The sequence below is a fragment of the Nannobrachium achirus genome (genome assembly GCF_963921795.1).
Source record: "Nannobrachium achirus genome assembly, chromosome: 3".
NCBI lineage: Eukaryota > Metazoa > Chordata > Actinopteri > Myctophiformes > Myctophidae > Nannobrachium > Nannobrachium achirus.
The window spans coordinates 20,633,616-20,646,339 of record NC_137812.1 but is presented as its reverse complement, the minus strand read 5'-3'; the positions used below and the strand labels follow the sequence as shown (position 1 = coordinate 20,646,339).

At 38.8% G+C, this 12,724-nt stretch overlaps 1 protein-coding gene across 1 annotated transcript in view; it reads right to left on the bottom strand.

Annotated features, from left to right (window-relative positions):
• Nucleotides 1–12,524, bottom strand: part of LOC308281842 (uncharacterized protein) — a 29,602-nt gene extending 17,078 nt beyond the window's left edge. The window contains exons 1-14 of the mRNA XM_080722164.1: nucleotides 12,416–12,524; nucleotides 9,159–9,276; nucleotides 8,570–8,686; nucleotides 8,142–8,255; nucleotides 6,958–7,074; nucleotides 6,530–6,643; nucleotides 5,350–5,466; nucleotides 4,922–5,035; nucleotides 3,738–3,854; nucleotides 3,310–3,423; nucleotides 2,126–2,242; nucleotides 1,698–1,811; nucleotides 517–633; nucleotides 89–202 (exon numbers count right to left, since the gene is read on the bottom strand). Of these exons, the coding sequence (XP_080578290.1) occupies nucleotides 89–202; nucleotides 517–633; nucleotides 1,698–1,811; nucleotides 2,126–2,242; nucleotides 3,310–3,423; nucleotides 3,738–3,854; nucleotides 4,922–5,035; nucleotides 5,350–5,466; nucleotides 6,530–6,643; nucleotides 6,958–7,074; nucleotides 8,142–8,255; nucleotides 8,570–8,686; nucleotides 9,159–9,262 (1,490 nt within the window). The 5' untranslated portion in view covers nucleotides 9,263–9,276; nucleotides 12,416–12,524. The remainder of the gene's footprint in view (nucleotides 1–88; nucleotides 203–516; nucleotides 634–1,697; nucleotides 1,812–2,125; nucleotides 2,243–3,309; nucleotides 3,424–3,737; nucleotides 3,855–4,921; nucleotides 5,036–5,349; nucleotides 5,467–6,529; nucleotides 6,644–6,957; nucleotides 7,075–8,141; nucleotides 8,256–8,569; nucleotides 8,687–9,158; nucleotides 9,277–12,415) is intronic.
• Between the last annotated feature and the right edge of the window lie 200 nt (nucleotides 12,525–12,724).

Sequence of the window (12,724 nt, the reverse complement as noted above, 5' to 3'; positions counted from 1 at the left end):
GGTTTCATACCAATTAGCAATTAGGAGAGAGGTCTTACATGATCCCTTTACCTCATACCACTGTACATGACCAGGTATAAATGTTAACCTTTGTTCAGTAGAGTGGTTTCCATCTTTGAAGTTAATAAGTCCACCTTTGGATGTGTCACTCTTCATAGAGACACAGCTGGGCACAGGTGACACTGCTCTCTGCTGATGAACCCTGATGGAGACAATGATACATTTAAAATCATATTCACAGTTCACACACATACGATTTTACTATTACAGTAACACATTACTCTTTGGTCCTGTACAACCGTGTTTTCCATATTGCACACCTTACAGCCAATACAATCATTCATCATTATTTTTGTTCGGCACCCTCTTTCTTTCTGTATCTAGTATTGCTTGGGTCACAATGGAAATAACCCCCCAGAGCTTTTAGTGTTATCCTTCTAGCATAACATTGTTTCTAAATGTGATACAGTACAGAGAGAAAGATGGCCGGTAACATCAACAGGAATAAATGTAAACCTTTGTTCAGTAGAGTGGTGTTCATCTTTGAAGTTAATAAGTCGACCCTTGGAAGTGTCACTCTTCCATGAGACACAGCTCGGCACAGGAGAGGCTGGTCTCTGCTGATGGACTGGGCTTTAATACAACAGAGACACAAGATGATGGCAGCAGTCATCATTTAAAGCACTGCATGGTTCCCAAACTTTTTAGCTCAAGACCCAAAAGAGAAATTAGAGGTCTCCCCGAGACCCAAACTAGTGAAAATAGCAGATCTACAAGCTCACAGCACATCGCAATGTGATGATTTGTTATCTTGTAGATCTAAAATTTTCACTAGATCTTAATTATATTTGTTTTATGTATTCATGGAATTCCTTTGAATTCCATAAGTAGGCGTGCGACCGCATTCTGGACCAACTGTAGGCGCTTTACTGATGCTTGGTCGATACCAGAATATAAAGCATTACAATAATCCAGTCTACTTGAAATAAAAGCATGTATTAAAATTTCGAGCTGCTTGTGGGGGAGATATGGTTTTACTTTAGAAATTAAACGTAACTGAAAGAAGCTGGATTGAATCACAGAGCTGATTTGTTTGTGGAATTTAAAAGAGCTGTCAAATATAAAACCAAGGTTCTTAACAAAGGGACGGAGATTAGGAGTTAGGGAGCCCAGGGAAACAGAGGAGGGAGTATTTTGGCCAAAAATTATTATTTCTGTTTTATTGCCATTTAAATGTAGGAAATGTATGTCCTGAAGGCAGTTGTGCCGATATGAAAAAATGTATGTTAGTATTGTGTCTGTGTCACTCCAAACTACTCTTTTTCTCAAAAAAAATGTTATTGAATTAAGTAATTGGTTTAATAAAGCAGCTGTCTGTTGTCACTGTACCATTTCATAATCATATCAGTGCACAATTCCTTGCACAATCCACACAGAAAAAGGCCTGTTTTCATTCCAGCTCAACAAAAACAAATCACTATATCGGCTGCATATTGGTTATCTGTGATTACCCCCTCTCTAATATCGGTTATCGGTATCACTCACAAAAATCCATATCGGTAGGGCTCTACCCTTAACTGTTCCAGATGAGCAGATTGGTGCTTTGCACGGTTTCATACCAATTAGCAATTAGGAGAGAGGTCTTACATGATCCCTTTACCTCATACCACTGTACATGACCAGGTATAAATGTTAACCTTTGTTCAGTAGAGTGGTTTCCATCTTTGAAGTTAATAAGTCCACCTTTGGATGTGTCACTCTTCATAGAGACACGGCTGGGCACAGGTGACACTGCTCTCTGCTGATGAACCCTGATGGAGACAATGATACATTTAAAATCATATTCACAGTTCACACACATACGATTTTACTATTACAGTAACACATTACTCTTTGGTCCTGTACAACCGTGTTTTCCATATTGCACACCTTACAGCCAATACAATCATTCATCATTATTTTTGTTCGGCACCCTCTTTCTTTCTGTATCTAGTATTGCTTGGGTCACAATGGAAATAACCCCCCAGAGCTTTTAGTGTTATCCTTCTAGCATAACATTGTTTCTAAATGTGATACAGTACAGAGAGAAAGATGGCCGGTAACATCAACAGGAATAAATGTAAACCTTTGTTCAGTAGAGTGGTGTTCATCTTTGAAGTTAATAAGTCGACCCTTGGAAGTGTCACTCTTCCATGAGACACAGCTCGGCACAGGAGAGGCTGGTCTCTGCTGATGGACTGGGCTTTAATACAACAGAGACACAAGATGATGGCAGCAGTCATCATTTAAAGCACTGCATGGTTCCCAAACTTTTTAGCTCAAGACCCAAAAGAGAAATTAGAGGTCTCCCCGAGACCCAAACTAGTGAAAATAGCAGATCTACAAGCTCACAGCACATCGCAATGTGATGATTTGTTATCTTGTAGATCTAAAATTTTCACTAGTTCTTAATTATATTTGTTTTATGTATTCATGGAATTCCTTTGAATTCCATAAGTAGGCGTGCGACCGCATTCTGGACCAACTGTAGGCGCTTTACTGATGCTTGGTCGATACCAGAATATAAAGCATTACAATAATCCAGTCTACTTGAAATAAAAGCATGTATTAAAATTTCGAGCTGCTTGTGGGGGAGATATGGTTTTACTTTAGAAATTAAACGTAACTGAAAGAAGCTGGATTGAATCACAGAGCTGATTTGTTTGTGGAATTTAAAAGAGCTGTCAAATATAAAACCAAGGTTCTTAACAAAGGGACGGAGATTAGGAGTTAGGGAGCCCAGGGAAACAGAGGAGGAGGGAGTATCTTGGCCAAAAATTATTATTTCTGTTTTATTGCCATTTAAATGTAGGAAATGTATGTCCTGAAGGCAGTTGTGCCGATATGAAAACATGTATGTTAGTATTGTGTCTGTGTCACTCCAAACTACTCTTTTTCTCAAAAAAAATGTTATTGAATTAAGTAATTGGTTTAATAAAGCAGCTGTCTGTTGTCACTGTACCATTTCATAATCATATCAGTGCACAATTCCTTGCACAATCCACACAGAAAAAGGCCTGTTTTCATTCCAGCTCAACAAAAACAAATCACTATATCGGCTGCATATTGGTTATCTGTGATTACCCCCTCTCTAATATCGGTTATCGGTATCACTCACAAAAATCCATATCGGTAGGGCTCTACCCTTAACTGTTCCAGATGAGCAGATTGGTGCTTTGCACGGTTTCATACCAATTAGCAATTAGGAGAGAGGTCTTACATGATCCCTTTACCTCATACCACTGTACATGACCAGGTATAAATGTTAACCTTTGTTCAGTAGAGTGGTTTCCATCTTTGAAGTTAATAAGTCCACCTTTGGATGTGTCACTCTTCATAGAGACACGGCTGGGCACAGGTGACACTGCTCTCTGCTGATGAACCCTGATGGAGACAATGATACATTTAAAATCATATTCACAGTTCACACACATACGATTTTACTATTACAGTAACACATTACCCTTTGGTCCTGTACAACCGTGTTTTCCATATTGCACACCTTACAGCCAATACAATCATTCATCATTATTTTTGTTCGGAACCCTCTTTCTTTCTGTATCTAGTATTGCTTGGGTCACAATGGAAATAACCCCCCAGAGCTTTTAGTGTTATCCTTCTAGCATAACATTGTTTCTAAATGTGATACAGTACAGAGAGAAAGATGGCCGGTAACATCAACAGGAATAAATGTAAACCTTTGTTCAGTAGAGTGGTGTTCATCTTTGAAGTTAATAAGTCGACCCTTGGAAGTGTCACTCTTCCATGAGACACAGCTCGGCACAGGAGAGGCTGGTCTCTGCTGATGGACTGGGCTTTAATACAACAGAGACACAAGATGATGGCAGCAGTCATCATTTAAAGCACTGCATGGTTCCCAAACTTTTTAGCTCAAGACCCAAAAGAGAAATTAGAGGTCTCCCCGAGACCCAAACTAGTGAAAATAGCAGATCTACAAGCTCACAGCACATCGCAATGTGATGATTTGTTATCTTGTAGATCTAACATTTTCACTAGTTCTTAATTATATTTGTTTTATGTATTCATGGAATTCCTTTGAATTCCATAAGTAGGCGTGCGACCGCATTCTGGACCAACTGTAGGCGCTTTACTGATGCTTGGTCGATACCAGAATATAAAGCATTACAATAATCCAGTTTACCTTAAATAAAAGCATGTATTACAATTTCGAGCTGCTTGTGGGGGAGATATGGTTTTACTTTAGAAATTAAACGTAACTGAAAGAAGCTGGATTGAATCACAGAGCTGATTTGTTTGTGGAATTTAAAAGAGCTGTCAAATATAAAACCAAGGTTCTTAACAAAGGGACGGAGATTAGGAGTTAGGGAGCCCAGGGAAACAGAGGAGGAGGGAGTATCTTGGCCAAAAATTATTATTTCTGTTTTATTGCCATTTAAATGTAGGAAATTTATGTCCTGAAGGCAGTTGTGCCGATATGAAAAAATGTATGTTAGTATTGTGTCTGTGTCACTCCAAACTACTCTTTTTCTCAAAAAACATGTTATTGAATTAAGTAATTGGTTTAATAAAGCAGCTGTCTGTTGTCACTGTACCATTGCATAATCATATCAGTGCAAAATTCCTTGCACAATCCACACAGAAAAAGGCCTGTTTTCATTCCAGCTCAACAAAAACAAATCACTATATCGGCTGCATATTGGTTATCTGTGATTATCCCCTCTCTAATATTGGTTATCGGTATCACTCACAAAAATCCATATCGGTCGGTCTCTACCCTTAACTGTTCCAGATCAGCAGATTGGTGCTTTGCACGGTTTCATACCAATTAACAATTAGGAGAGAGGTCTTACATGATCCCTTTACCTCATACCACTGTACATGACCAGGTATAAATGTTAACCTTTGTTCAGTAGAGTGGTTTCCATCTTTGAAGTTAATAAGTCCACCTTTGGATGTGTCACTCTTCATAGAGACACAGCTGGGCACAGGTGACACTGCTCTCTGCTGATGAACCCTGATGGAGACAATGATACATTTAAAATCATATTCACAGTTCACACACATACGATTTTACTATTACAGTAACACATTACTCTTTGGTCCTGTACAACCGTGTTTTCCATATTGCACACCTTACAGCCAATACAATCATTCATCATTATTTTTGTTCGGCACCCTCTTTCTTTCTGTATCTAGTATTGCTTGGGTCACAATGGAAATAACCCCCCAGAGCTTTTAGTGTTATCCTTCTAGCATAACATTGTTTCTAAATGTGATACAGTACAGAGAGAAAGATGGCCGGTAACATCAACAGGAATAAATGTAAACCTTTGTTCAGTAGAGTGGTGTTCATCTTTGAAGTTAATAAGTCGACCCTTGGAAGTGTCACTCTTCCATGAGACACAGCTCGGCACAGGAGAGGCTGGTCTCTGCTGATGGACTGGGCTTTAATACAACAGAGACACAAGATGATGGCAGCAGTCATCATTTAAAGCACTGCATGGTTCCCAAACTTTTTAGCTCAAGACCCAAAAGAGAAATTAGAGGTCTCCCCGAGACCCAAACTAGTGAAAATAGCAGATCTACAAGCTCACAGCACATCGCAATGTGATGATTTGTTATCTTGTAGATCTAACATTTTCACTAGTTCTTAATTATATTTGTTTTATGTATTCATGGAATTCCTTTGAATTCCATAAGTAGGCGTGCGACCGCATTCTGGACCAACTGTAGGCGCTTTACTGATGCTTGGTCGATACCAGAATATAAAGCATTACAATAATCCAGTTTACCTTAAATAAAAGCATGTATTACAATTTCGAGCTGCTTGTGGGGGAGATATGGTTTTACTTTAGAAATTAAACGTAACTGAAAGAAGCTGGATTGAATCACAGAGCTGATTTGTTTGTGGAATTTAAAAGAGCTGTCAAATATAAAACCAAGGTTCTTAACAAAGGGACGGAGATTAGGAGTTAGGGAGCCCAGGGAAACAGAGGAGGGAGTATCTTGGCCAAAAATTATTATTTCTGTTTTATTGCCATTTAAATGTAGGAAATGTATGTCCTGAAGGCAGTTGTGCCGATATGAAAACATGTATGTTAGTATTGTGTCTGTGTCACTCCAAACTACTCTTTTTCTCAAAAAACATGTTATTGAATTAAGTAATTGGTTTAATAAAGCAGCTGTCTGTTGTCACTGTACCATTGCATAATCATATCAGTGCAAAATTCCTTGCACAATCCACACAGAAAAAGGCCTGTTTTCATTCCAGCTCAACAAAAACAAATCACTATATCGGCTGCATATTGGTTATCTGTGATTATCCCCTCTCTATATCGGTTATCGGTATCACTCACAAAAATCCATATCGGTCGGTCTCTACCCTTAACTGTTCCAGATCAGCAGATTGGTGCTTTGCACGGTTTCATACCAATTAACAATTAGGAGAGAGGTCTTACATGATCCCTTTACCTCATACCACTGTACATGACCAGGTATAAATGTTAACCTTTGTTCAGTAGAGTGGTTTCCATCTTTGAAGTTAATAAGTCCACCTTTGGATGTGTCACTCTTCATAGAGACACAGCTGGGCACAGGTGACACTGCTCTCTGCTGATGAACCCTGATGGAGACAATGATACATTTAAAATCATATTCACAGTTCACACACATACGATTTTACTATTACAGTAACACATTACTCTTTGGTCCTGTACAACCGTGTTTTCCATATTGCACACCTTACAGCCAATACAATCATTCATCATTATTTTTGTTCGGCACCCTCTTTCTTTCTGTATCTAGTATTGCTTGGGTCACAATGGAAATAACCCCCCAGAGCTTTTAGTGTTATCCTTCTAGCATAACATTGTTTCTAAATGTGATACAGTACAGAGAGAAAGATGGCCGGTAACATCAACAGGAATAAATGTAAACCTTTGTTCAGTAGAGTGGTGTTCATCTTTGAAGTTAATAAGTCGACCCTTGGAAGTGTCACTCTTCCATGAGACACAGCTCGGCACAGGAGAGGCTGGTCTCTGCTGATGGACTGGGCTTTAATACAACAGAGACACAAGATGATGGCAGCAGTCATCATTTAAAGCACTGCATGGTTCCCAAACTTTTTAGCTCAAGACCCAAAAGAGAAATTAGAGGTCTCCCCGAGACCCAAACTAGTGAAAATAGCAGATCTACAAGCTCACAGCACATCGCAATGTGATGATTTGTTATCTTGTAGATCTAAAATTTTCACTAGTTCTTAATTATATTTGTTTTATGTATTCATGGAATTCCTTTGAATTCCATAAGTAGGCGTGCGACCGCATTCTGGACCAACTGTAGGCGCTTTACTGATGCTTGGTCGATACCAGAATATAAAGCATTACAATAATCCAGTCTACCTTAAATAAAAGCATGTATTACAATTTCGAGCTGCTTGTGGGGGAGATATGGTTTTACTTTAGAAATTAAACGTAATTGAAAGAAGCTGGATTGAATCACAGAGCTGATTTGTTTGTGGAATTTAAAAGAGCTGTCAAATATAAAACCAAGGTTCTTAACAAAGGGACGGAGATTAGGAGTTAGGGAGCCCAGGGAAACAGAGGAGGAGGGAGTATCTTGGCCAAAAATTATTATTTCTGTTTTATTGCCATTTAAATGTAGGAAATTTATGTCCTGAAGGCAGTTGTGCCGATATGAAAAAATGTATGTTAGTATTGTGTCTGTGTCACTCCAAACTACTCTTTTTCTCAAAAAACATGTTATTGAATTAAGTAATTGGTTTAATAAAGCAGCTGTCTGTTGTCACTGTACCATTGCATAATCATATCAGTGCAAAATTCCTTGCACAATCCACACAGAAAAAGGCCTGTTTTCATTCCAGCTCAACAAAAACAAATCACTATATCGGCTGCATATTGGTTATCTGTGATTATCCCCTCTCTAATATTGGTTATCGGTATCACTCACAAAAATCCATATCGGTCGGTCTCTACCCTTAACTGTTCCAGATGAGCAGATTGGTGCTTTGCACGGTTTCATACCAATTAGCAATTAGGAGAGAGGTCTTACATGATCCCTTTACCTCATACCACTGTACATGACCAGGTATAAATGTTAACCTTTGTTCAGTAGAGTGGTTTCCATCTTTGAAGTTAATAAGTCCACCTTTGGATGTGTCACTCTTCATAGAGACACAGCTGGGCACAGGTGACACTGCTCTCTGCTGATGAACCCTGATGGAGACAATGATACATTTAAAATCATATTCACAGTTCACACACATACGATTTTACTATTACAGTAACACATTACTCTTTGGTCCTGTACAACCGTGTTTTCCATATTGCACACCTTACAGCCAATACAATCATTCATCATTATTTTTGTTCGGCACCCTCTTTCTTTCTGTATCTAGTATTGCTTGGGTCACAATGGAAATAACCCCCCAGAGCTTTTAGTGTTATCCTTCTAGCATAACATTGTTTCTAAATGTGATACAGTACAGAGAGAAAGATGGCCGGTAACATTAACAGGAATAAATGTAAACCTTTGTTCAGTAGAGTGGTGTTCATCTTTGAAGTTAATAAGTCGACCCTTGGAAGTGTCACTCTTCATGGAGACACAGCTGGGCACAGGAGAGGCTGGTCTCTGCTGATGGACTGGGCTTTAATACAACAGAGACAGACACAAGATGATGGCAGCAGTCATCATTTAAAGCACTGCATGGTTCCCAAACCTTTTAGCTCAAGACCAAAAAGAGAAATTAGAGGTCTCCCCGAGACCCAAGCTAGTGAAAATAGCAGATCTACAAGCTCACAGCACATCGCAATGTGATGATTTGTTATCTTGTAGATCTAAAATTTTCACTAGTTCTTAATTACTTAATTTGTTTTATGTATTCATGGAATTCCTTTGATTAAAGTATGTAATAGTAATAGAATAGTTATTTTAAAAAATGAATTTGTTTTTATTTCTGAACATTTGTGTTTTTCCTTTGTTTTATCTATACAGTAGTTTTATCTAATAGAAAAAAGGGGCTATTTACTCGACCCATAAAAATGTGCCCACTATCCACAAATGGGTCCTGACCCACTGTTTAGGAAACACTGATGAAGAGCCATAGCAGTTTATCTTACCTCTCATGTTGTCCAGGCAGGGTGCTTTTAGAGGCCCCTTTCCCCCTTCTTTTGGGAACCCAGATTACTTGATCTCTTCCATCTCTCTCCACTGACTCACTCATTGTAGAGCAGAGACCTTTGTGCATACACCCACATGCACCCATGCACGCACACGCGCACGCACACGCACACACACACACACACACACACACACACACACACACACACACACACACACACACACATGTGTTAGCTGGTCTCATTCAGAACATTTATAGAATCACATCCATCAACCCTTGCTGGGGCTGGGGATTGAACCTGGGACCTTTTGTTTCCCAGGCTGCTAGATGTTATTAAATCCACTGAGGATGATTTTAAACATTGTAGCTCAATGTACAAAACAGAGTTTGATTGATTGATTGATTGATTGATTGATTGATTGATTGATTGATTGAATACTTTATTAGCAGTTTGCACAGTAAAGTACAGTTTCAATATAAGGTCTGCTAAGAGGAAAGCACTATGGCTTGTTTCCATTGGGGTCCTTTGTTCTCAGTTCAATGAATTAGAAAGTGATACTAAGGGATACTCTGGCCTTTCGTGTTTCACCCCAGACAGTTTCTAAGATGCTAACCCATTGTAACTTCAAACATTGTACCTTATTGTATAAATGTGATGATCCAGTCTATATTAACAGTGGATGAAATGCATTAAGTGGTCAGTCCAGCCAGTTATGATACGATGAACCCTTTTAAAACTCTACAGCAGACAAAGCTGACAGGTGGTGTAGTTTTACAATGAGACCACTGCAGGCCACAGACACAAAAAGGTAGACGCCTCTTCCGGCTCTCTGGTACCCGTCTCGCCTTGGTGCCTTGGTGGGCATTTTTGATTGACAGGCTTGGAATTCTTCTGTGTGCGTAACAGACAACAAGGTCGGTAGGCAAATCAGAGGCAGGTTTAAATGGAAAAGTCCCGGAAAAGACGTGTGTGATTGGCCAGTAGTTTTTTTGAGTGGCAGCCTGCCCTCGACACTTCCTCTTTTGTGCCTATCAAGTTGGACAGGTCGCTCCAATCAACTGCAGCGGATGGAAGAGGTGTCTAGCTTTTTATATCTGTGCTGCAGACCAGTAGATGGTGCACATCGACCACATAAAACAGAGTGTTTTCAGTCCTGGGGAGGTGAAACTGCTTTATTCACTTAGTGAAGGGAAATGTGTCATCTGTCAAACATAGATAAACATTTCCATGTAGCATAACATTGACATAATAGGCCAGTCCATAAACGTCATCAAACACAGGGAGAACAAAATGGTGTATGTATGTAAATTGTCTTTGCATGTTTATCCCCGCAGCTCCAGGGACCCCCAGGGACCCGCACCAAATAGCAAAGAAAGTACGAAATGACATTGTTGCCCCTATCCATGTGAAATTCCACACACAATCCTTGTCTGCCAATCCACAACCTCCACCCTTCCAGAGACCCTTGCAGCTCCATGATATTTAACACATTTTGGACCTAAAATCATGCTGCGACCTGGCGGTCGCTTATCTCCCGATTAGGGAGTCTTACTGGTAGCATGACACTATGGTGGTGCATCAGGACACATCTACCTAGGTGTGACACTGCATTCCTTAAAATCCTGCCATGCTCTTAATTATCGAATCACTCATCATGTACAGTATTTGTTTTGTCTGTCAGGTTTATTCCTCAATTGTTCCATTAGTACGCACACCTTACTTCACACCTATTTATGGAATCACAACGAAGTTTAAAGACTTAGTTTTTCTGATCCCCTCCTGTCCACAAGTAACACTGTCAGCCAGATGTTTGCATTGGGCATTCCATTATACAAGTATCATGTATCTGTTTTGACTGTCAGGTTTAGCACACCTTACAACACACCTGCACCTGGAATCACAACTAAAGCCTTTCTCATCAACATAAGACAATCGTTCACCTTAGGGATATTTTATTAGATTCTGATGAGGAAGAGATTGTGTAGTTCATACCAACCGTACGGTAGTTCATCAAAATGATGTCTGTAATTCACATCTGTAATTATTGTGATAATAATTTAAAAATGAAAACATGATATATATATATATATATATATATATATATATATATATATATATATACCGCTAGTTTGTTGTTTATTTGCTAGAAAACAAGTATTATTGAGGACATCGTCAACATAAAAGTCAAGGCCAAGATATGACAATTTTGGATCCAAAATGACATTGAACTTTAACAAGTGACACTGGACTTGAATTGCTTCACCTCACACATACTGTAAACTCAGCACCCCAGAAAACATACTTTGATAGCAGAATCATCCAAATCGACCCATTAGTTGTGTCATGTCATTCACTATTATGTCATTCACTATATTTATATTTATTTATAACACTTTTATCAGATATAAGGGCCAAAAACAAGTAACCAGCTACTATTTTGACATATCATATCATTTAATAAACTAGAGACATGTAGCAATACAAAAGTCATATGCAACCTTTGCCACCTCTAATGGTACCAATGGACTGTAATGGCCCATGGACTATAATGCGAAAGTATGTTATTTTTATTTTTATTTAATTTAATATTTCATATTTCAATTAAAAACCCAAAATAAATCATGGTCAGCAGACGGATATAAGGATCTGCTACATTTACTTAATATGAGTACCTTAGTGTCCACCTTTATGTTTTAATATAAAGGTTCACTAAAATATATTTTATTTTGTTACATAAACAGGGATTGACCTCATAAAGGATTCTTCAAAATAAAACAAAAGAGGATATTGTGTTTGACCATTTATAAAGTATATGTAGTGAAGCGCAGGAGCGGGAATCAAACACCACTATCCCACTCGCCAGTCCGACACACAAACCACTGTGCCAATAGAGCTGAGCTCCATTGGCAGGGCGTTTGCGGGTCGGTTTATTGGCTGGGGCTACATATAGTTTGATTACTTTTGACACAATGAATTCAGTTAATGTAGATGTTGGTTTGTTTACTGTTGAGTGAGAAAACAATGTTACATATTAAGCTAATCTGGGGACCTCCCAAAATAATTATTGAGATAATAATAATGTTGAGAATCACTGCCCTAAACTAAATGACAAAAATAAATAAATATGTGATTAATTGCGATTAAAATAATGAATCACGATTAACATAACGGTGAGTTAATTGTGATTAAATGAGTTAACTCGGACAGCACTAATTATTTTGTTAGTTTAAGTATATAATATATTATTTTTGTACCTGTTTTGCTGCCTTTAATCCCGTCTGTGTGTGTTCACCTAGACTCCTAGAGTGTTGTCACCTCCAAGTGCACTAGCCAAAGATAAGTAGGCTCCAAACTGGATCCCAGCCCTGATACACTAAACAGCTTCACACCTGGTGAAGTCTCAGGTTACATAATATCGTTTTGTCAGGTGGAAACCTCACGTGTCCAAAACTGTGACTTTTCAGGATACAGTAGGCAGACTTTAGACCGGATCAGTGTGCTGAGCTGTGAATAGAAACCTGTTTTTCTACAGTTATTGCAGAAAGCCTGCGATGTGAGGTAAC